The sequence below is a fragment of the Xiphophorus hellerii genome, chromosome 4 (assembly GCF_003331165.1).
Source record: "Xiphophorus hellerii strain 12219 chromosome 4, Xiphophorus_hellerii-4.1, whole genome shotgun sequence".
In the NCBI taxonomy this organism is placed as follows: domain Eukaryota; kingdom Metazoa; phylum Chordata; class Actinopteri; order Cyprinodontiformes; family Poeciliidae; genus Xiphophorus; species Xiphophorus hellerii.
In genome coordinates, this window is record NC_045675.1 from 10079117 (window position 1) to 10103642 (window position 24526).

At 37.4% G+C, this 24526-nt stretch overlaps 3 protein-coding genes across 4 annotated transcripts; 1 reads left to right on the top strand and 2 right to left on the bottom strand.

Annotated features, from left to right (window-relative positions):
- Positions 1-1462: 1462 nt before the first annotated feature.
- On the top strand, positions 1463-14822 carry LOC116719163 (aminopeptidase Ey-like). Of its 2 annotated transcripts, XM_032561568.1 has the most exons (21): positions 1463-1562; positions 5154-5757; positions 7203-7345; positions 7533-7672; positions 8741-8867; positions 8983-9137; positions 9213-9326; positions 9430-9573; positions 9707-9772; positions 9860-9925; positions 10387-10559; positions 10672-10748; positions 10861-10994; positions 11076-11131; positions 11216-11363; positions 11507-11598; positions 13070-13180; positions 13329-13496; positions 13660-13800; positions 14036-14117; positions 14247-14822. In XM_032561568.1, exons 2-21 carry the CDS (start codon positions 5156-5158, stop codon positions 14400-14402), a joined length of 2895 nt encoding a protein of 964 aa, XP_032417459.1. In that variant the 5' UTR covers positions 1463-1562; positions 5154-5155; the 3' UTR covers positions 14403-14822. The 2 variants fall into 2 exon arrangements, with proteins under 2 accessions (XP_032417459.1, XP_032417460.1); XM_032561569.1 differs by lacking the exon at positions 1463-1562 and having other exon boundaries at positions 5648-5764.
- Positions 14823-15324: 502 nt separating this feature from the next.
- Positions 15325-17712, bottom strand: mespaa (mesoderm posterior aa). Its single transcript, XM_032561570.1, has one exon. The coding sequence runs from the start codon at positions 16789-16791 to the stop codon at positions 16120-16122; it is 672 nt and encodes a 223-aa protein (XP_032417461.1). The 5' UTR covers positions 16792-17712; the 3' UTR covers positions 15325-16119.
- A 5188-nt stretch (positions 17713-22900) lies between these two features.
- On the bottom strand, positions 22901-23766 carry LOC116718670 (mesoderm posterior protein 1-like). The gene is made up of 2 exons (XM_032560861.1): positions 23053-23766; positions 22901-22954 (listed from the first exon to the last, which is right to left on the bottom strand). The coding sequence occupies exons 1-2, from the start codon at positions 23764-23766 to the stop codon at positions 22901-22903; spliced, it is 768 nt and encodes a 255-aa protein (XP_032416752.1).
- Between the last annotated feature and the right edge of the window lie 760 nt (positions 23767-24526).

The window sequence follows — 24526 nt, forward strand, 5'->3', positions numbered from 1 at the left end:
AGATTGATTATATTATATATATATTATGCCACTTCCTACATTGACACATCCAGTTATACCACTTCCTATCTTGGTACATGCTGTTATGTCACTTCCTTGTGGGAGGGGAGGAGTGGGATTTCTCCATATTTGGCTAAATGACTATCATACCACATATGTTAAAAGGGATGGGGTTTTGGGGGCAGGATTAGGGTCATGGTACCTGTCAAGTCTTGATTTATTGGTGTGTCATCTATCAAATTTGAATTTGACAAAAGGATGCCCTGTGAGTTTTTTTTTTCCATGTCTGAAATGATATTCTCATCATCCCCACCAAATTCTACATTCTTCCCTCACAAAGGCAGATCATTTGCCTCTGTAAGTGGTATACTGCTGAGACAGATACAATCTAATCAGCAAGAGTGTTCCTTTAGTATTTTGACACGCCTGGCTTACTTTTCTCATCTGAATGATCTTTATAAGGTCAGATTCTTCTCTGATGACTCTTTTGAGAAAATTAACTTCTGTGGCAGTGCGGTATTTCATTAAGAAACAGAAATATAAGCTAAATAGTTTGCTAGAGATCACAATCCGAGTCATCTGAATTTGAGGTATTTCTTATCTGTGTTCCTTTGCAGAAATACATAGACCTATACCATTCTGGAAAAAGCTCAGCATCTGTTCTGGTTTAAAGCAAATGATGGATGGCCTACTGAGGAAACCTCCCTTGTTTCTGTTTGTCTGAAATGCTTGGTGTTGCACAGTTCAAGATGATGACACAGGCTGATAAACGTTGCGAAACGGTCATGATAATGAGATACTCAAGCAACAGTCTTTTTTTTAATTGAAGTAATAAGCTAATGAGGTGTAGAGAGACATTCTGACATTATTATCTGAAGTTATTATTAATTTGGTTCAGCTATGTTGAATCTTCTCCAGTAAAAATTACAAACACCTGATAGGATATGGGAGTGAAACTGGATACACAGCTGCATTAATCCAGCATCATTGTATTCTGTCCTCATTGTTTCAGTTTGACATGAATCATCACAAGAAGACAAGTGAAAAAAAGTGTAAACTTGTGTTTAAACTTGAATGAAAACCTTCCTGTGTGAGGTGTTGAGGTTTTCTGTTAGTGTACTCTCTGGAATTCATTAATGTATCACTTGGATTCACTCCAAGCATTACATTCTCCTGAAAGGGGGAGCATTTATGGCTAGACTTTGTTTAATAAAACAATATAAGAAATGTATATTTGTTACAATTAAATAGAGTCCCATCTTTGTGATGAAATGATGCCAGTATCATCAATGCCTTCAACACAGAAAATCTCCCAGGCACAGTTGGAGGGTAATAAGTAAACGAGCACCTTTCACAAGTCAAAAACCTCAAAGTGCTTCACAATAATAACAAGCATAAAAAACACAGAGATGCTTGTGACAACATGCATTGAAAAATCTCAATAGACATGATGGAACAAGTTCCAAAATGAGTGGCAGTAACAGTTTTGTCCGTGTTCAATTATGGGAAAAAGTTTTCCCATATGGCACTAACAGGCAGAGCACTTCTAAGGACTTTGTAAGGTAAGTTACAAAAGTGGCTGAATCCACTGAGAAAAGCCTTAAATTGAGAAATGATGGAATAGTTTAGTTTCCTGTTGCTTTATATGTCTTTCTGTGCACATAATTCAGGTGTTCTTTCAGACAGGACACTGTTGTTTTTCACTCTCACCATGCACGCAAATGAAAATCCGCCTTGAGGATTATGTCAGGAAAGTTGTTTTGCTGTGACAGAAGGGACCTGCATTTTACCTTAAAAAAGTCTTTCTATCTCTTTCAAGCTGCCAAAGAGAGTTAATTACTGCTTTTGCATTCCTCTGTGATTACATAGATTTTTCTTCTGGGAGTTGAACAGCCCTTTGGAAAGACCAAAAATCAAAACAGATTAATCTGAGAAGCAAAGATAATGTTGATCCTTCCACTGAAAACCTTTTCAGTTTTTCCTGTGTTTCAAATTCACCTTGTTCACTAAGACAAAAAATACAATAATAAACTTCAAAAAATACTTTTCTTGGCTTAACTATTTGCAGTGTTTTGGCACCTGAAATTATTTTATCCTGCCTCTGTAAAATTAGATGTTGTTGCATATAATTACACAGGTGTAATTCTAATTGCCCTAAAAACAATTTAAGTTAATCAACTAAAATCAAACATCTCAGACTTTACTTGTTAATCATCTGTGAATGTTACAAACTCTCTTAGACTCTGAAGAGATCATAATTAAATTTTGAAATATAAACTCAGTGCCTCTACATATGTTACAAAATGTGTATTCACTCTAATGTGATTGTTTGCAATAGTTTTATTGCTGAAAATAATGACTGTTGTTAAGGCAGAAAATCCTTCTTTGTGTAAACTCAGACAGCGGTTTACATGAAAACTCTGTCTGGAAACTGCCAACATTTTCTAATGTTAATTGGGGAAAAGTTCCTGCATAATAGTTCACACCTCCACTCTAAGGGCTGGTTTTTAAAAACTCAACAAAAGCATTACAATTTCGCCGAAAATGGACTCCATCTAAATGGAGCAACATTGTGGTTGACCCTCCAGGAATAGGAATAGTTACCTCCTCAGTGTCTGCAAACATCAAAGAATATGATCGCTCGCATTTTGTAAGCTCCACAGCTGAAACAAAATGCATGAATAGTAATATATCTTTTAAATTTAGTCCAACATCGTGCCATGTAAATATTTTATTTGACAACCAGAGTTAAGGATGTACCACCATTCATTGGCATCTTCTATGTTTAGGCTTAAAAGCTTCCTTGCTCACAACTTTAGCATTAGCGCTATCATCTTTGGCATGGTCTAATTTGCTGATATAAACTTTAATTATGTTTTCTACACAGAAATTTTATTAGTCCCATGTTATATGAGATTTAGAAAGTTTCAATTGATGTGTTCATTCATAAAAGATCTGATATGGACATGTTAGCCTAACTGTTTTCCAGACACCACAGATGATGGCAGATTCTTTGGGCGTGATTTCTCATCAAAATTAAGCTGTTAATATAAAGCAATACATAAACAATATTAAAAAATATAGCCACCTTCTATCCCATGGAACTTATATTTACTTATAATTAGTCAACTATTTATTTAAATTAACTGGAAAGAAGGAATAGTTGTTATTATTAGCAAAATAGTAACACTCCATCATTCATATTGCATATGAGCCAGATTCCAGACATCTGGGACTCCTAGTGGAGAGACTGCATGAAAAAGTCTTACTGACAGCAAAGCACAGGAGTTATTTCCAGGAATAAGGCGTTACTCTTGGATTGTTTCACAAAGAACATACTAAGACAGTAAATCCAGGATTGACTGCCAATGCACTGTTTTACTCAGTGTATATCTGAATAAGACAGTGGAGAGGGGGAGAACACCTGCAGTTCCCTCAGACTTAATAACTATTAATGATAGACTGTTTATTTATGTGCCTGGAAGTGTCAGTGCTGTGAAACAATCCCATATTAACCAAATTTTGCTGAGAGAAATAACCTCTCTCTGCAGCCAGCAGAGTTGTATATTTTGAGTTTTCTTTTTTTACAGTCTGGTATATTGAAAAAATGTGATACAAAAGTAGCAAACAATATCCTTCATTTTTCTTGAAGGTTATAGAAAACATTCAATTAAACTGAAATGAGTAAAACAGATAGATAATCAAAAATATAAATCCACTTTGGCAACCATAAAAATAGAGTAATCAATGAAATTAAAATATCCTGCTAGATCTTGATTATTGAACCCAATCCTTATGACCTTGAATGATTCTGCAAGAATATAAATATTCCAGGGAGTGAATTATCTTCTCTTCTATTCCCCACATTTTGTCATTTTACAACCACAAACTTCAATATAAGTCATAACAAATAGTAGTTTCCTGTGCTTGAAGTTGTATCAAAGTCTATTCAGATTGTCATTTGATTGTGAGGATAGTTGAGTCGCTCCAGGTGGCAGCATGCTGGAGTCGCTCGGTTATAATCGTTCTGATTTATTCATTTAAAAATATTTCAGTCTTCTTTTTCTCTAGTAGAGGCATGATTTTTTGGATGATTATTCCCTCTGATTTTAGATTATGGATATTTGCTCTTACTGTATGTATTCAGCCAGTTATGATGCGTAACTATAGCACCATCATTTTATTCTTACAATCTGGAGGACCTGATTAGCATCTCAAAGACAAAAAGTTCTTGAACCTCAAATCCAAGAGGGGTTGAGAAGAAGGCTTTGTGAATGCAGAGTAGGACCAAAGAGAAGAGATAGAAAAGGAAAGTTCAAACCTTCCCTTCCATCAATCATAGCTTAGCTTTCTAACCATGTGGCCAGACAGAGATTTAATTAGGAGTGGCAGAGCTTGCCAGCATCTATTGGTGACCGCTACCGAAAATCCTTCTTACCCACAGCCTCACCATCTTATGTTAAGATCCAGCATATAAAGAGAGTGTTTCCACCTCCAGTTGGACACTCTTTCACTGGGCAGGTGGGGTTAAACCCAAATGGTTAATGATTTTCAATGATAGGCAGCTTTCACAGTGCCTTATCGCCCAGAGAATCAATCAATTGAAAGTAGCAGCACTAATAGACTGACTGTCAGAGCCTTTTCATACACTGAATTTGTTTTTGACACGTCTCTCTTTCAAAATGAGATTAAAGCTAAGTGACATAAAACAAAATGTAGGCTTTAACTGTGTTAACTTGATTTTACTATTTTCTGTGATGCTGGTCCAGTCCTCTTAACGATTAAACAGCCACATCAAGGCACACTGGAAACATAAAAGCTGTGTACATACATACCAGGACAGACAGATCTGCTGCAAGTGGTCCACCACAGAATTTACAATGGGGCATAAACAGGAATTTAACCAGTCCATCTTTATAATCTGGTTTTTAAAACTTTATTCATCATTATCATAAGACACTGCTCTGGAAGTTTAAAGTCTGGACAGGACTTTACTCTTATCATTAGGACATTTTAAATCTGAATGTTTTGCACTTTCAGCAGAGTCTCCTGCCCACGGTTTCAATGATTAACTTTTTGGGTTGGACTCTAAAAGGCAGGACATAAACAGAGTAACTGTCATCCTTCTGTATTCTTCCTCATCTGCGCTGGAGACATGGGAAGAGGATTCTACATCAGCAAGACGGTGGCAGTGACCTGTCTGGTTGCAACTGTTGGAGTTTTAGCAACAATCATTGGCCTCACAGTGTTGTATGCTCAGGAGAGATCGAAGAATGCTGAATTACTTCCAACCACTGCTGGACCCAGTACAACCAGCGCTGCTTCCACCACACCATCTGGACCCAAAGAGCCCTGGGACTACTACAGACTTCCGGAAACCCTCTCTCCTATCCTCTATAACATCACTCTATGGCCCCGGCTAACGCCCAACGCTGATGATCTGTACATCTTCACTGGACACTCCAGGGTTGTTTTCAGATGTGTGATCGAGACTGATCTCATCCTCATCCACGCCAACCAGCTGAACTTAACTAAGTTTGATGGATTTTATGCCAAACTGAACAGTTTGTATGGAGAGGCAGCCCCCACCCTGAAAAACACCTGGCTGGAGGTTCCCACCCAGTACCTGGTGGTTCAGCTCAACGACCCGCTGCAGCCCGGCAGATTTTATGAGCTCTACACGGAGTTTGTTGGAGAGTTGTCAGATGACTTCGGAGGCTTCTACAGGATGGAATACTTTGAAGACAAAGTGAAAAAGTAGGAAGTTTTATGATTTTCTTTTTAACTTGGTCAGATTTAAGACTTAGTGCATTAAAAGAGATGTTCAGACAAATACATTTATGTGTAGCATTATGTGCCACAATAGGGGTGATACAACTGAAGTCATATTATTTTCTTTTAAATCAATATGTTGGCTTACAACGATGATAAGGGTGTCAAATAAATACAAGTACATCTTAATAAATTAGGGTATCCTTAAGAAAGTTTATTTCTGTACTATTTAGTCCTTTATTTCTGTTAACATGGATAACTAACATTTACAGCTAAGAGTTCAACTTGTGACAGATAAGGTGTTAAAGAAGTTAGATTGCTCTATTAGCAGCCTCCAGTTAGTCTGCCCTGTTGGGTCTGTCTATCTCTCATCTTCCTGTTGACAATACTTCTCTTCATTTCTTCTGAAGGGTGTCAATGACTATCGACCACGCAGCTGTCAAGTCAGCAGTCTTGTATTAGTCATATCATAGGATGGCTGTATTAAACATCCTACTTTTTTTGGTCTTACATAACATTCTTTTTTTTCTTTTTTTTTTTTTTTACTCAGAAACTTAATATTGGGGTTTCTTTTGCTGTATACCATAATTATCAAGATGGGCAGAAATGAATACTTGAAACATTCTTTTTGTAAAATCTCTATCAGTTTCGCCTTTTGAATAAAATCAATGAAATTATTGTATTACTAATAGTTTAGTTAATTGAGATGCTCCTGTATGTGTTTAGTAAAAACACAGGATAAACATAGCTTAGCTGAAACACCTTCACAGCTCTTCATGGACCATGTCAATGCAATATAGTCAATAGTTAAACAGAAGTTACAAATTCACATATGGCCATTTACATTTCCTTTTAAGTATGGAAAGACTGTGTTCTGTGTCCAAAGGCACAAAAATAAATTATTTTATTTAATCATTTATTTATTTTGTATACCTGCTCAAACCTGGATGGAGGGGGTGGCGCCTTTCTCCAACCCGTAACTCGGTGAGAAATGGAGTTCATACTGGTCAGTGCATCAGAAAAACTGGAATTTCTTGCTTGCGGTAACAAGCAACAGCTTGAGGTATCATGTGTTCTGGAAAGTGAGATGAAGATCATTTACATGTCATTGAAACTTGCAAGAAAATGTGCACCTTGCTTTTTCTTCTTGGCAATTGAAAGTGCTTGTTCAACACAAAAAATCTGTTATCTACTCTGGATAATTAATAACAGACAGGAACCACAAATACAGCTCAACTCCCTGGGGTTTAAAAGTCTTAGGAAATCCTTAATTTGATGCAGTGCATGCATAGATTCCCCAACATATGATACACATTTAACAATTTAATGATCTTCACAAAATTCCAAACAATGGAATTATGTACGAGTTTCATACACACATTTTTTTCACCTGTCTGTTGGATTAATTACTGGGTTTCCTGCTCCATCAGAATTGTAGCATCAACTCAAATGCAGCCAACAGATGCCAGGAAAGCTTTTCCCTGCTTTGATGAGCCAGCAATGAAAGCTATCTTCCACGTGACTTTGATTCACCCTCAGGGGACTGTGGCTTTGTCTAACGCCATCAACTACGGTGAGTCTGTAGTTGATGACTTGTATATATCATTAAGTTAAATTAACTTGCTCTCTTCATATTACTCTTTGGTCATTGTAGACAGTGACGTGCTTAACAACTACACCAATTTATTAACAGTCAGTTCCTGTTGTTTCATGTGGAACCACATAATTGTGAACCTGCTGTTGTTTTTGATCCTTCATAGATCCTGTCAACATCACTATGAATGGAGAGAGTTTTATTCAGACCAGCTTTGAACCTACTGAGATCATGTCAACATACTTGTTGGCTTTCATTGTATGTGATTTTGCATACATTGGGACGAACCCGGATGCAGCTGTCTTGGTAATTATTTAAAAAAGAACAAAAAAACCCCAGCCAGAATCATAAACATAACTATTTTAACATAATTCTTTGATTTTAATTAATGGGTGAAACTTATATATGTATTGATATTAGTGCAAGAAACCTCAACAGGCTTCTGCTTGTTAACATTAATGTGTGTAGTAGAAGCTTGGTAACTTTTCTTTTAAATACGTGCAATGAAACCGTCTCTTATGAACTCTAAAGGTAAAAAATAATGAAAAAACATAATTAAGCTGGCATGTAAGTGAATTATTGCTAAAACAATATGGATGTAATGCAATAAACATCAGTTAAATATTACACTCAGATTCCTTTGAACCCTGACCTTTAATAAAACAGATTGATGCAGGATCATAACAATAAACAGGACTAATATTTGCTGTTCTTACATTAGTTTAGATGTTGCTCTATTTATGAATCTCAAGAAAATAGAATGACATTAAAAAAGTTAGTAACTTTGTTTCAGTGTTTCTATTGTGTCATCTATGTCCTGCTGTTTCCCATAAAATAACATCATAAAATAACACATAAAAAGAATTTAAATGCATAATTTAAATTAATTATTAATTAATTATTTAAATTAAATATTAATTAATAATAATTATGTTAGGGCACATTTATCCAGCAGACAGTCAATGACACCCTACACAAGGAGCGCTGGATCCAAGCTGATCAGTGGAAACTTGAGCAGATGAGGGAAGAGGGATAGAAAAATGTGCACAGGCAACAGTGATAACTGCAGCCTTGAAGAAATTGTGAAGCAAAGCCAGTTGAAATATTTGAGGGAGATTATGAAGGTGTGGACTGGAGCGGGAGTAAAATTTTTGAGAACCATCACACAAAGATGTGCAGAACATGAACTATAAATGTTGTATTCTTTGTTAATGTTATCCTTGAACACACAAAACATTAGTAGAAGCAAAATGATTGAACTTAATGAAATGCAATGAGGGATACAGTTGTGCTGCCCTCTGCTGGACTCAAACATCAGATCACATCTTCAGCATTTTGTGATAGAGTTGAAGTTCTGTTTTCCACCTGTTTTAGATCAGGATCTGGGCTCGCAGGAAGGCCATTGAAGAAGGTCAGGGGAACTATGCACTGGAAAAGACTGGACTCATATTGGCATTTTTTGAGAACTACTACAACACGTCCTACCCTCTCAAAAAGTCAGGTAAAGATCTAAAGAAACTACTCAATCTGCTTACATTACCTGATTATGTTCCTATGGCTCATACTTTTGCAAGGAATAAAACATGACCTGCTCTGAATTCTGCTATTGCTTTTAGACCAGATTGCTCTTCCTGCATTTGGTGCTGGAGGAATGGAGAACTGGGGTTTGATCATCTACGGAGAGACAGCTCTCCTGTATAATCCTGGAGTGTCGTCTAATGGAGAAAAAGAGTGGGTGGCAACTGTCATCTCTCATGAGCTAGCTCATATGGTAATGTGTTGCTTGCCCTTTGTAAGTGAAATATATTACACTGTATATGTATTCATTGAAGATTTCTCCTCTCAGTGGTTTGGAAACTTGGTGACCATGAGGTGGTGGAACGACTTGTGGCTCAATGAAGGGTTTGCCACCTATGTTTCTTATCTAGGAGCTGATTATGCTGAACCTGACTGGAATATGGTGAGCATGGGTGTTTTCTCATGAAAATCAGCCCTGTACTCATGAGAAAAGTTGAAGGTCTTGAAGGAAAATATGTCTTGACATCTATTTGTTTCCTTCACAGAAAGATTTAATTGTTCTTAATGAAATTGTCAGTGTAATGAGCGTTGATGCCACAGCTTACTCCCACCCCATCTCTTCCAAAGAGGAGGAAATCCTGAGACCAGATCAGATCAATGAAGTGTTTGACTCCATCACATACAGCAAGGTAAATCATATCATCTGTGATCTAAACAGATCCCACACAGATGCTATCACAATGTTATTATCACTGTGTTTTATGAAGATACAATGAGGACTCCATCATCACGGCTCTCCAACTAAAATCTTTGTCATTGCAGGGTGCAGCAGTCCTCAGAATGCTCTCAGACTTTATTACAGAAACGGTCTTTTCTAAAGGACTTCATGTGAGTAGAGGTTACAAGGGATAAGTATGAATAATTTCAATATTGTGTTAATAATAACAGAGGTTTGTAACAGAGATCTATCTGCAGACATACTTAGAGGAGTTTGCGTATAACACCACAGGCAACAAAGACCTCTGGAAGCACCTGCAAATGGTAAGACATCAATATGTATCTGTACAGCTTTCTTGTAAATACAACTTTGACTTAAAAGTTTGGAAAATACTTAAACAAATCTATAAACAAGCACATTTTGCAAACAAGCAGTCAGAGCCAAAAAAAGTGAAACATAATTTTCCACCCCATATAACAGGAAATTGCAAAATAATAAAAAGTGAAGGGGTTAAATCACCAGCCCCAATGTAAAAAACTTGATAGGTTATCTTTTTGGTTAAGAAGGATTTCTTTCTCTAGACAAATGCATGGCAACAAAGGTTCATTACGTTGCTGACTTCTGTAATAGGCACACTTTACACCAATTGGTCGATATAGTGTTCCCACTGAAAAAACATATTTTCAGGCTTGAACAGCTGCTGTCAAACAAATTTCAACTAATTTTTTTTTTCATTGAATTTTTTCAACTAATTTTTTTTTCATTGAATGTTTCTTTTTATTAGGCAGTAGATAAAGCTGGTATAGCATTGCCCCATTCTGTGGAGGTCATTATGAACCGATGGATCCTACAAATGGGCTTCCCAGTGGTCACCATCAACACCCAGACTGGAAAAATCACACAGGAACACTTTCTGTTGGATCCAGAGTCTGTTGTGGACACACCTTCACAGTTCAAGTAGGATTTAGCGTTTTATGGAGGAGTCACATATACCTAACAATGTGCTACGCAAAACTTGATTTGTTGTTTGTTTTCAATTGTATGTGTGATTTTATGAAATTGGTTCCAGCTACGAATGGTTTGTCCCTGTTACCTGGATTAAGACTGGTGGTTCTGAACAGCAGTACTGGCTTCTTAACAAGGAAGGTAAGAATCATTTCAAGCCAGTGAATATTATGAGCCACTCATAGAAAGATTATGGTGATGATGCCAATTGTTATTAAATTAATAATTATTGCTAATATTTTTTTTCATTTAGCCACAAACGCAGAACTGGTTCTTGGTGGCTCTGATTGGTTGGTGGCCAACGTAAACATGACAGGTTTCTATAGAGTCAATTATGATGAAACAAACTGGGAACGTCTTATTGCTAAGCTGATCTCAAACCATCAGGTACAACTTTTGCTGTGCCGCTGCTTTGTTTCTGTTATTAATGTCTGAAAATGCTTCTCATAACATTTTCTTTGTTTCTAGGAAATTCCTGTGATCAATAGGGCTCAGATTATTGATGATGCCTTTAATCTTGCAAAGTGAGGTCACACTTTTACTCAAATATTGGAGTTGAGTTTCTGTAAAAAAAAATACCAAGGAGTTTAATTTCTTTTTATTTTCAGGGCAAAAATAGTTGAGACAACTCTGGCTCTGAGGATGACTACATTCCTGAATAAAGAAGTTGAATATATGCCCTGGGAGACAGCCAAGCGTAACTTGAATTACTTCTTTCTTATGTTTGACCGCAGTGAGTTGTATGGACCCATGCAGGTTTGTTCAATAAGATAAAAATATTGTGAAGTTAAAGATATTATACAACATAAATGGAATGTTAAATGTAAATTTCTCATATCGTCACAGAATAAAATAATTATGGTATGTTAAAATCTTTATGTATTGTCTTTATCCCTCAGGCCTACATAAAAAAACAGGTCACCCCCTTGTTTCATTACTTCCAAAATCTCACTGTAAATTGGACAAAGATGCCAGCAAAGCACACAGATCAGTAAGGATGCTTTGGATTTTTGTTTTGTTTTTGTGTTGTTTTTTTTACCATGAAGACCTTGCTCTTTTGTCACATACAGTGCACATACATTGCATGTCTTTACTGCTCAAACCAGTGGTAAAAACATGCAAAAAGCTTAATATAAATGTATCTTTAATTTATATTATGAATCTCACACTGAAATAATTAAAGACATCCACATTTTAATTGGAATTTCAGGCAGAAAATGAACCCCATGTTAGGAAATGTTTATTTAAAAATTCATCAAGTTATTGGAACCCTTCAAAAAGTCAGATAAAATAACTGTAGCAAAAGCATTTTTGGTATCTATCCTTGACATTTTAGGCTGATCTCTGGGAATATTCAGTTCACCATGTATGATCTCCAGTGTTCTTGGGGTGAAAAATATCAAAGGGACACATTTACACAGTTACTTGGGAATGACAAGAGAACATGACATTCACCTTGTCTGTATCTACAATGTGCTTCCATAAACAAATAACGTTCTTCAAACATTATATGTTCTACTTCAAAGAACACTATATGTGTTCTTCAGTATATACAAGTGAGACACACTCATTGTTATACCCTGCCTACCCTTCAGCTCCCAGGAAAAAGAAAAAAGTGAGACAGTTAAGGTGGAAGAGATGGTTGTCAGTAAGATAAATACCAGATGTTTCCCAACTTGCACTTTCTAATTTTAATTACATACATGGTATCGCTCATCCTAAGCTTACCTCCTTAGTGACTTCATGTCAGTACCGTGTGTTCTTTTTATTGCTTTTCATACCTAAGATTTTCTCTAAATCAAAGATTTATCCATTATGTCACAGCTGTGACACCTCTGTTACTGAAGTATGTCTCTTTATGAAGAGACATAAAGTAATTGTCTAATAGCTAAAGAAACCTTTGGCCTGTACTGCATACACGCTCAATGAGTTTTACTGGAAAATTACAAATGATAGTTTTCACTGTGGTGCTTAGGTTTAGGTTTGGCCTTTTTCTTCCTTTTTTGGACTCTGATGAACTCTCCTAAATCCAGAGTAACAGGATGTTTCAGCCAGGCCAATTATCCATATTTAACTGCTGTTGTTTCTGTGGGTTCTTGTGTTGTGACCTTTGTCTGTGTCTGTATCTTCTCTCTCTGTGTCTCTTTTGACTGCAGAGCATTAGAGCCTTGCACAGCACTGATACCACTGCTTTCATCATTTCCACATACAGTTTTGATGTGACGTTTTTGCTTTGGATGAAAAAAACTTAGATTATTTTTCAGTTGGATCATCCCAGCCCTATTTACAGTGTATGTGTCTGGCATGTAACTGATACCTGGCATCTGGGGAATAAAATATTAAATGTTTCCAGGTACCCATTGTAGTGTGCTCTTGCACCACTAGAGGTAGGAGTACCCCTAGCTGGGAATCACTGCATTATAATATCAGGCATTCTCACTGTGCTTATGTTGTCTGTCCAGATACAATCAGATCAATGCAATCTCCATGGCCTGTAGCTCAGGAGTGGAAAGCTGCAGAGAACTCACATCTGGCTGGTTTAAAGAGTGGATGAACAACCCTGCTATCAACAAGTAAAGTCTTTTCAGAAAGTGGAGCGCTTGTAATATTTCCAGCATTTTTCTTCCAATTCATTGAGTTCTTGGTATTTCCTTTTGGACCTTCCATATTCATAAACATTTGTACAGAATTGTTTTGGTTTGTTTTTACTAAACTGTGCAGCATCAATGCCAACCTGAAGTCCACAGTGTACTGCAATGCGATTGCAGCTGGAGGAAAAGCAGAATGGGACTTTGCATGGGAGATGCATAGGAACACCACGATTGCCTCAGAGGCAGAAAAACTTATGCTTGCTCTGTCCTGCACCAAAGAGCCCTGGCTGTTAAACAGGTTTGTCACTCTCTCTCACTCTGTAACACACACACCCCCGCACCCCTGCACCCCTGCACACCCGCACACAGACGGTTAATGCTTATTGTGTGATTTTGAAACGGTTTGAGAGACTTCTACGGTTTTAGTTTGATTCTCATAACAACAAAACTGTTCTGTTCAGGTATCTACAGTACTGCCTGGATCCAGAGAAGATCCGGAAGCAGGATGTATCTTATACTTTTATTTACATTGCACGTAACCCTATCGGGCAACCTCTGGCTTGGGATTTTATTAGAGCCAACTGGGACTACATAATAAACAAGTGAGTTTTCTCAGTATTCAAAGATTTCGCAAGATTTTGTTTGTGTTTCCTAACCATCTCTTTTGGTAGACTGACAGGATGGGGTTAGTCATGTGCTGTTGGAGCAAATAAATCAGCAAAATACATATTAATAAAAACATTTGTATTAAAGTGTCTCTCAAAGCAGCTTTGTTTGCTAACTTGAATGTTAGTCCAAGAAATGACACCATTCTGTTTGTTTTTTTTCTTTCTTCAGATATGGTCGAGGATCAATTTCCCTGGCAAGTATTATTAATGGATTGACGGAACGATTCTCTACTGAGTATGAATACAAACAGGTATGGATTTAATAACTAAACTGTGAAATTCCATATAACCCAAATAAAGGTGATGACACTATTTCTTAAAAAAATCCTTTTTGATGTTAAGTGGAAATGATTTTGCTTTTCCCACCCTCTCTTGTGTAGTTGGAGCAATTCAAAGAAGAGGTTCAAGCAAAGCTTGGCTCAGCAGATGTGACTTTTGATCCAATGCTGGAGAGAACCAAGGCCAACATCAACTGGGTGGCCCTAAACAAGAAACCACTGTCTGACTGGTTGATCAGTCAAACATCTGGAATTTAGTGATCCAAGCCAGTCAGTGTACGGGGGTTTAAATCATGGAACAGATTCTTCTACAACCCTTTTTTTCTTTTGCCTGAAAGCAACTATGTATTTAAACTCTGTGGATATTTTTTATCAAATATTTTTAATGAAGTGTTTTGGTAAAAATATTTTATGAAATAAATGTATTTGACTACATGTGTGCTTTTTATCAGGACAAAGAAATCGGATCTAGTTAAGATTTTTTAGGTGTCCTCGACAACATTAGTTTTCTTAACGTCTTACCTGAAGGATATTTCACCCCATTACATGTTTAGGCTGAAATTTACAACGTTCTGAAACAGATTCTGTTTATGCATTAAGATATTATTTTTCTTTGGAATGAAATGTGTGGTTGAAAGTTTCACAACACTTTCAGAAATTAAACCCCAGCCAAACGTCTGCCTCTATTCTGACATATTTGCACGCATTGATATATAATGTAGCTTTTAATATTAAAAATACTAAAATTAATAGGAATAGGAACCACAGCTCAGGTGGGAGAATTTGTTGACAGGATAATTATTTGCTGTGCAATAGAAAAGAAAATCTGGCCTTTATTAAAGATTTTTTAAAAAGAAAGCCTTAAACAATGCCTTGGATTGGAGCGTCTACATGCAAAATGCCACTATAAAACCAAATATCGTCCTAAACACACCATCCTCCATGTTGACACATGTTGGAATGCTTCAGTAAAGAGAGAGGCAAAATCGTCAGACTTCACAGGAACATGGATAGAGATAAAAACAGGAAAATCCTTGAGGAAAACTTGTATGAAGACTGAAAAGGCTTGAAACTGGGAGGTTTAATAAAACAGTGATCCTAAACTTTGGATAGTTTGGATCACAATATCTAAATGTGTTAGAATGGCCTGGTCAAAGGTCAAATGATCCCTATGTAATACTTTTTTTTTTTTTGCAAAGAAGAATTAGCAAACATTGAAGTTTTATGTGTGCAAAGCAGAGAACTGTGATAACTACAACTCAGGAATGCATGTCTACAGAAGTACGTCATGATTTAACACCTAGGCTGAGGTGTAAGGAAAGCATTGAGTTTGTGCAACTCTGTCCTGTGACAAACTATATACCTCTGTTTACATTTGGTGATGTGTAATATCTACCAAGTGAATACTATGACTGTATTACAATAAAAGCTTTATTCTAAATCTTTAAAAGCAGAATGAGAAACATGGTGGTTAATTGGCTCTAGATCAGCTGTCACTTCTCTCAGTGGGACTCTTTCCTGAAAAGCTTTAGAGGGGAAGTGTTACCTGTTTAACACATCCTACAGACAGCTGCTATGTTTGTGTGAATCAAAGGCCAAACACTGGGTGTGAATGCTGTGTGTAGCTGAACATTTGGGCTTGGAGTAATTAAATCAACAAGGGATTTTATGATAAATAATGTTTATTTTCTTCACATTGTGGAAACTTAATAAATACATATTTCTATGTACAAAAGTAACTAAACAACAGAAAATTATTGGTTCAAAATTAGAAGCTTGAGAAGTTTAGTCCATATATTAGGACATTCACTGGACCGGCATTCACTACTGTCCAGTGAATGCCAAAGCTTTTGATTGTTCATGGTGATTCCAGGACTCCTCACTGGTGAAGTAACCTGCACTTAAATCCTGAAAACAAACAACAAAGAAAGATATTTTAACTGTACTACAGAGATGTATAGAGAGGTGTCTTTATTTATATAAAAAGAAATTGTAACTGTACCTGATATGAATGGTGCAGAGAGGACAGCTGCTCTGTGTTCATGGCTGTTGGTTGATCCAGGAACTGGCTGAGGGTTTGGGCCTGCTCCACAAAGTCTGAGGATCTCCTCTGCTCCAGCACCTCCTGGCAGAGCCCCAGCTCCTCCGACAGATAAGAAATGTATCGAATAGCGAGGCGCAGCGTCTCGATCTTGGTTAGCTGTCCAGCTGGCGCCATGGAGGGAGGAAGGTATGTCCTGAGGTGATGCAAAGCTTTGGTCAGATCCCTCATCCTCAGCTTCTCCCTCTCGCTTGCAGTCTGCCGCTTTTTACTTGGATACTTGGACCTGGACTTCTTCATGGGGACGATAGCTGAAGAGGAAGGCCTGGAGCTGAGGACGGTGTCCGATTGTTGAGATGGTTGAGGCTCCAACGTGCTGCTGAAGCGGAAACAGTTCAAGACATCTTGCTCCTTTCCTAAGGCCTGAAGGGAGACCGTGGAAAAGCAAAACGAGTCCACAGAGGAGGTAGGAGAGAAGCTGCTGCCTGCGCTGGCATAACCAGGATCTGAGGATGGATCACAAGCTGGAGACTTTTCTAGAAGAAGATCATAATCAAAGAACAAGGAGTTCTTCTGAAGCTGGAGAGAACAGTAGGACATTTCCATAGTCGCTGCTGAAGTATCAGTTTTCCTGTTGTCAGTTGATGCTGCGGTGCTGGCCTGTCAGTGGGTTTCTGCTGAAGGATGCTCTGGATATTGAGAAGAGAGAAGGAGGCTGCTCAATATATGTGGTGAGGAGTGTGAAGCGTCACCTCCTGGGAGCCACCTCTGGTCCTAAGGAGCTCTGGGAGCAGGGATGACACCTTGGCCAGGGGGTCCCATGGGAAACTGGCATGCTCCAGTACAAGGTGTGATGTGGCTCTTCTAGTGTGAGCATCATGCTTCTGCAGGTGTTTGAAAATAACACTATCATGAAGGGGCCACATGCCTGGCCTTAAGCCGGAGATTATCATTAGAAACTCAGGGATTCATTGAAGCCCTGGAATGATCTGCAACACAAAAGTTAAAATATTGTTTTTTTTATAGTTCCTCTGAATCATTGTGTGCTGAGTAAATGCTTGTCTGAATGAAATATTAAGCTCTTAGGCCCATTATCTGTCGCATATGAATGCTGTTTGCATAGATAAGGAAAATCTTGCTTTATATTTATTAATGAATACTTTGGGTCTTGATCCTTCCTGTCATTTTACTCCTTTTAGACTGGCTTAGAATAAGTGTGCCGTGTCAGCTGGGAGGTGTGAATGATTAGCACCTTTAGCTATTTGGCCAGCAGCTGGTCTCAGCCCTCAGAACCTGGATGGAAAAGATGCAACCAGTCTTCAGACAAATATTCAATTTAAAGCCTCAATATGCAACACTATGAAAACACTGGTTAATCTCAGGTATTTAATTGCTGGTAAATATCAGCAAAGTATGAAACGCCAGTCTCCAAAAGAAAGTATCGACCTCAGTTGCAGTTCATACTTGGTAAATCTTCCTCTATCTCTTGAACTGAACCTTGAACCTCTAATATGCTTTGAACAACCAGCCTTTCCAGCAAGTCATCTATTGGGTCCCATTGTTATCTATACTCTATAATAACCCCCAAAATAAGGTTTATGTAACAAAATCCCCCTTCGGTGTAATTTTATTTTACTTTGGTTGAAGCAAAGTTTTGGATTTTCATTGTTTGTGTGCCTTGGTCATCCAAATCGACAGAAATTACCCTTGCAATAAATCAGTCTGTCTCTAATATCCCAATGATATATAAAGTATTGAAACAAAACAGTCATTGTGATTTTAGCATCATAAATTTAAGGAGTCTGCAAACTCCAGTTCAAATCTTAATTTTCTGCAACATAAAAAATAAACAAAAATCTTTCAAAAACTTTAGCCACATTTAATGTGATATGTATCCCAAACAGTTCAAGAGGAAAAACAGTAATTTGAATTGGAATGAACAAATGCTGCAGTACAGATGGGAAAAGATTAGAGATGAGTTTTACAAATGCTCGACACACATTTTGTGTCCAGTGATGTCCTTTTGATGGGATTTGTTTTCACTTCTACTGTGGAGCTGAGTCCCAAGTTGCTTTCCCACAAACTGCTGTGTTACATTTGTCTCCTAGTAAGAGGTGTGAACTGGTGCTACGCCACTTTACACCGCCACACTAATGCAAGAAAAACAGACATTTAAATGTAAATAAACATTTAAAGGAAAAATAGGACCATATAAAATGTAACGTTCAGGAATCTTGATTAGTTTGTCTTATTAAAATTGAATTAAATATAAAATGTAATCTCTTGTAGGACTTCAAAGCAGGGTTAAGTTATAAAACAATATCAGAAGCATCTCCTGGAACTCTGTTCAATCCTTGATTCAAGAATAAAAATAAAATGGCAAAACTGCACATCACACGTTTCAGATTTTTGTGGCTGTGCAATAAAATGTGAAAAGTTTCAGTGGTTGTAAAAGAATTCAGAAGGGCATTCTTTGTAGATACATTATTTACTCTGTTATTCATGGGTTATCATTGGCCATTATCTTGTTTCTATGTGAGTCAGAATGTTGCTCTGAAACTATTTAAATACAAAAACTGAAAACAACATCAGCAATAAACCTGCTTTAAATTTCAGAATAATTACAGCTATCTTTCTTTTTGTCTTCTCAGATGGAGGATTCCAACTCTCCTAATCTACATTATCCCTGACATCGTTTACTTCGGAGCAGAGAGTTTATTAGCTTTACTGTGACGACAGACTTACAGTAAGTGTGTATGTTAGTCTTTGGGTGGGTTGCTCGCAAGTCAAATGAGCCGTGTGTATGTGGCAAATCAAACACTGGATCTAATTCTCCCGGGCTGATATGCAGATCCTCTCTCTTGATGAATATAAAAGACCTCTCTGGTTTTAGCGAATGATTGAGGCAGGAGGTCAGAGAAAGGGGAGAGAATTTGAGTCCAGACTTAATGGAGCCAAGGATCTCGCTGTTTGCAATGGCTCATTAACAAAGCAACTATAAATAAACTAGATAAACACTAACATTAAGTCTGTTCTGCAAATTACTTTCCCTTTAGAAGGAGGCCTTCTAAAATCTAAATAGAAACCCTAACATAATTATGCATTTCTGAATCATGCAGATCGTATTTCTAGAAAAATCCTTTAAAGGTAGCAAGAGCAAGAATCACTGCACACAGAGTAATATACAGCTTGCATGTTTATTTCTTTTCATTTTGGTGTTTCTGAGAAAAACCTAATTAAAATCTAAAAAACTGCTTCAGAAATTCAAATACTTCAGTAATATACCCACGACAAAATAAGATTTTAATGGTTTTAATGTAATATGTATCCCAAACAGTTCAAGAGGAAAAACAATAATTTGATAGTACATGTTATGGCGTACACAGTCCTTAGGAAAAATTCTGGCTTGACAGCTGTCCAGCAGACATTGGTAAGCATATTATTGGAAAACTGAGTGGGAGGAAAATCTTTGATAGGAAATATGCTCATGTAGTAGAGTGTACCACAGCACTGAAAAGATTTGAAGTACTTTTTAAGTTATTGGCCAGAGTAATTAATTGCAAGCCACTTGATGTTGACCTATAAATCCTTCAGAAATAAGGAAGAATCATAAACTTTAGGAATGAACCCTTGTTGAGTCTAAAAAAGACAACATAGCAAAGGATCCGCCTGGAATTAGCTCAGTAATCACCTTTATCCACAAAGATGCAGTTTTCTTTTTGTGGTAGTTCTACACAATTTGTTATTTTTGTGCTTGATGTGTGACAGGAGAAAATTAAAAGGTTTAAGAATCCACACATGCTTCTGAATTTTTTTATTTTTATTTGTTTCGTTCAAATCTCTGTGATTTTCATGGACAAAATATAGAAAGTTCTGTAATTTCCTTAACACATGTAAGGGAAGCACAGTTTAGCAGCACAAAGGAAACATTTATTTTAATATGTTGTTGTTGTGGCATGCGCTAAACGTATAATGAGTTAAAACAGGAGTTTAGAGCACTATCTTACAAACATTACTTATGACCTTTGCTGCCATCTAGTGGCCAGCTGGGGAAGAAACATTCAAGCATCTTGATGTGAAGCCTCCCCAGAAGAATTATCAGCCAGTCGTATTTCGCAATCTTTTCTTATATGTCCATCAAAGTGTTGCAGGTCTTCTGATCTGATGTGTTTTATACACACATACTATAAAACAAAACAAAACATTATTTTTTACAATTTATAGCATTTTATATTTATTTTTTTATTTTATCTACAACTACTACTCAGTGGTAGTTGTTATTGTGTCTTGTCTCTATGCTGTAACTGCGAAGTAATTTCCCTGCTGGGATGAATAAAGTACTTCTATTCTATTCTAAAAAAAAAACAAAACAATAGCTACAGGATTCACAAAAATCAAGCTGCATACCTCAGGAACATCTTTCTTTGTCTACTTCCTTGTCTAAATAACAGAAAATTGCAGAAATATATCAAACCACATTATTAAAACTTCCTGCTTCCATATTTAAAATTTATCGACTGTAAAATCAAATATTAATATCAATAGGTTGTTATTAATAATTTTTAGATGCTGGACCTTATAATTAATTTTAATTATTCATTATTATAATGAATTATATACTGTATGTATTTTTAAGTCAGTCCATGGCTTAAAAGTATTTTTGATTTTCTACAATTCAACAACAGCAAACAAACAGAATTAATTTTTACATAATGTTATTGAAATCCATAAAGAGTGCTAAGATATTCATAAAGTCAAACATTAAATTAAACAGACACCAGGTATTTATGAAGTTAATCAAAAATGATAAAATCATAAAAAGAGATTTATTAGCATTTTAGACACTTTTGCTTTCATGCATACACAATAGTAATCATGCAGCCTCTTGTAGCTTTTGAGGAGCTTCAAAGATTTAAATCTTAGGCTGAACAAACTATTGACATGACATCTATATGTTGTGACTTTCACAATTCTGTCCTTCTCAGATGACTGACAAGACAATGTCAAGATTGAAAAATAAATCAAAGAAGTCGTCTTTTCAATTTGACTCAAATTATGTAAGAGAAACATAAGGAAAATCAACATTTTAGGATACGAGCTAAAGACTTTGTGTGTCAGAATACGAACACAGCTGAAATGAACACCGTCCAAATAGTGAAACATGATGAAGGCTGCATAATGATATGGTGATATTTTTCTTCAGTCGTGATTCTTAAAGTTGATAGGAAGATAGATGGAGCAAAATAAAATGATATTTGGAAAGAAAACCAGTTGAAGCCTGCAGAACCTTTTAATTTTATAGGTAGCCACAGTTGAACTTTGAAATGTGCCTTTGATTCACCTGAATTAAATAATTATACTATTAGCAGGAACATGATTGCATGCTGAGGATGCGTGATTTGTGGGCCGCTGGAAGGAAAACCAGCTCCAGTGCTTCTACTGAGAGGAGCTGCTTCTCAGAACACAGGTCCTCAGTGGTCCTTAGATCCAACTAGAGACAGTTGTGCTGTGACTGGAACTCAGCCGACGACCTTCTGGGTCGAACATGGAGAGAACATGAGCCGGATGGACAGATAAGTGAGGTGGATAGTGTTTTTTTACTGGAGTACTAGAGTTTGAGACCTCTGGATTACAACAAAACATAATTCTACAATGACCCAGTCACAGTTCAGACCTAAATACAATTGAAAATCTGTTGTAAGGCTTGGAGACTGACAAGTAGATAATCTAACCAACCTGATCCTGTCTCAGCAACTAACATGCCAGTCTTTCTTTTTGTTTAATTGAATGCTGCATATTAACTTATGGAGGGTTTTTCTGTTAATTATGCTGAATTTTATTGTAGTCCAGAAATATTTTTGTGTTACTTTATGCCCGGGTATCCGTAGTGCAACCAAGGAGCCATTTGTAGCCCCTTTATTGTTTTTTCTATGGCTCCCAGCTGTAATTCATTAATGGGACAAATTTGGCCATTAATGAATTACATCTCTGTCAAAAGTGTTGGCAGAGATCGTGATTATTTTATTTTTACTTAGGACAAAATTATAAGAAACAAAAAAGTTAGAATCAACATAAAATATTTATCTTTAATAACCAACCTTTTTGCATTTTTTTAGAATAAAAGTAAATATGACTTCATGAGCTAGTACTGCTCATGAAGTACTGTGACTTTTACTCTAAAACAGACTTTAGAGTAAAGATCTGCTTTAGATTTGGACCGATCTCTGCATTTAATTTTAAATTTGTCCAAATACAAGTTTAAAATTAAACCCAAATCCTGTTCATGTGCTGAATGTAAATGTTTTTTTGTAAATTTCTTTTTCAGAGTCCTAAGGAAATTGCAAACTGGCTATCTTTCATAATGCAAACAGATTCAACATGGATTCAGACATTGCTGATGATTTTGGCCCATGTAACAAAAGTTTGGACAACCCTGAGTGAGGGAGTTTTTATCTTAGTTTAGTGATGCCAAGTGCTCTCTTCGGTCCAACCTGTATACCAAATTGAGAAAGATGGCAATGCATTTCAACAGTTTATTATAAATAGAGGCATAATAAAATATAAAAAATAGCTGTTAGTCATATATTTACAAGGTACATATTTAATAGGACAAAATAAATAAAAGGTAGAAAAGCATATACTCAAAATAAGTTACTGGATTCACAATGATGCAATAAAATCACTGAAGGGGTTTGGGTCTGTGGTCACTGAGAGGTCAGCCCCAGTAGTCTCTTGGAACAAGTGGGATGCAGAAGTCTTTACCACACATCTGTTTGAAAAAAGACAAAGAGTGAATGTGTTAGAATGAACAAAATATGTTGTTGCATTAAACAAAATGGTGGTGTGAATGAGTAAATGTTTACAAACCTGACAAGAGGGCTGGGATGCTGGAGGTGACTGCAGACCTGCATCCACGCTCATGTCTCCCTGAGGGCCTTCAGCGTACTGCATTCTCAACTGATTCACTCCAAAACTACAATGCCCAGAATGCAGTGGTCTGTTCTGGCTGTAACACAGGCCTTGGTATGGGTTCTGGTTCTGCATGTGTTCTCCAGCAGAGGAGTTTTGAAAGTAGCTAATGAGATCAGGAGAGGACGCGTCACTGGCTGAGGTGTCCACTTGTTCCCTCCTCTGAAATAGCACCTCCTCACTCAGGCCCAGCTGAGCTGACAGGTAGGAGATGTAGCGGATGGTGAGACGGAGCGTCTCTATCTTCGTCAGAGTCTGCCCGACGGGTGCGACTGAAGGTGGGAGGTAGGATCTGAGGTGGTGCAGAGCTTTGGTCAAATCCCTCATTCTCAGCTTCTCCTTCTCACTGGCGCTCTCCCTCTGCTTGCTGCGAATCCGGGTGTTCCGACCCGTCTTCCGGCCTCGTCCAGGCAGGGAGCAAGGTGAGGACTTGAGGCACTTGACTGCTTTGGGAGTGGACTGTGGAGGCTGCTGGTAGTTGGGGGAGAGGCTGGAATCCATGGACAGGACTGGCGAGAGCGTCTCTGGTGACGAAATGCTGGAAAGGTCCGTGTCAGAGGACCACTGGTACTGCAGGTTGTAGTCGAGCAGAGGAACAGAGGAGGTATCCATGTTGTTAAAGTCACTCAGTGGTCTGACTGGAAGAACTGGGAAGCTGTGAGTGCTGCTCGGCTCTCTGCCACTGGTTTATAAGTCCAGGCCAGGCCGCAGAGGTGTGAAGTGACACCTCTGCAGATTCTGGCTACACGCTGTCTAAGGCAGAGGCCACTGCCCCTGAGTACACACACGCACACACACGCCGACACACAACACACGCTCCAGCAGTGGGACCCTCTCACAGTGCCTCGCTTTCGGCTCCAGTCTCTCTCTGTGCTCTGGGAAAGTCCAGCTCCAGGAGTGGAAGTGTGAATTTTGACTCCTGCTGAAAACAACAAACATTTTTACTTTTTCTGGGTTTTGTCTCACCAGGACACCCGATGCATTCTGCACATGTTCAGCGGCTTGTTTGTGAATCATCTTCTACTTTGTTCATTTTGGAACAGTTGTGGTCAGCTGTAAAGAAGTAAACCACAGAAAAAACATTTTTCCTGAGCACATTGCCTTGCAAAAGCCTTGATATCTCTTAATTTTTTTTTAGATTTTGTGCTTTTATGTTTTCTAGTTCAGTGTTTAATAGAGCACAAAACACAAATGTGATGTGGGGGGAAAAAGGATTCGTAGTTTTCAGTTTTTTTTTACAAATCTGTGGTATTTATTCATATTCAACCATCTATTTTGTACAATTGTCTTTCAGTGGAGCTCTGTAAGTTTTTGATGCATGATGCTGCCAGTGTTACACATGTAGAAACTGCGATTCGTCTTCTTTGCAAAA

Excerpts from the sequence above, each read along its gene's own strand:
- LOC116719163 (XM_032561568.1), top strand. The coding sequence starts at position 5,156 with ATGGGAAGAGGATTCTACATCAGCAAGACGGTGGCAGTGACCTGTCTG. Across the intron at positions 9,926-10,386 it reads TCTGGAAGCACCTGCAAATG|GCAGTAGATAAAGCTGGTAT; the intron begins GTAAGACATCAA and ends TCTTTTTATTAG. Across the intron at positions 10,560-10,671 it reads GACACACCTTCACAGTTCAA|CTACGAATGGTTTGTCCCTG; the intron begins GTAGGATTTAGC and ends AATTGGTTCCAG.
- mespaa (XM_032561570.1), bottom strand. The coding sequence starts at position 16,791 with ATGGAAATGTCCTACTGTTCTCTCCAGCTTCAGAAGAACTCCTTGTTC.
- LOC116718670 (XM_032560861.1), bottom strand. The coding sequence starts at position 23,766 with ATGGATACCTCCTCTGTTCCTCTGCTCGACTACAACCTGCAGTACCAG. Across the intron at positions 22,955-23,052 it reads CATCCCAGCCCTCTTGTCAG|ATGTGTGGTAAAGACTTCTG; the intron begins GTTTGTAAACAT and ends TTTTTCAAACAG.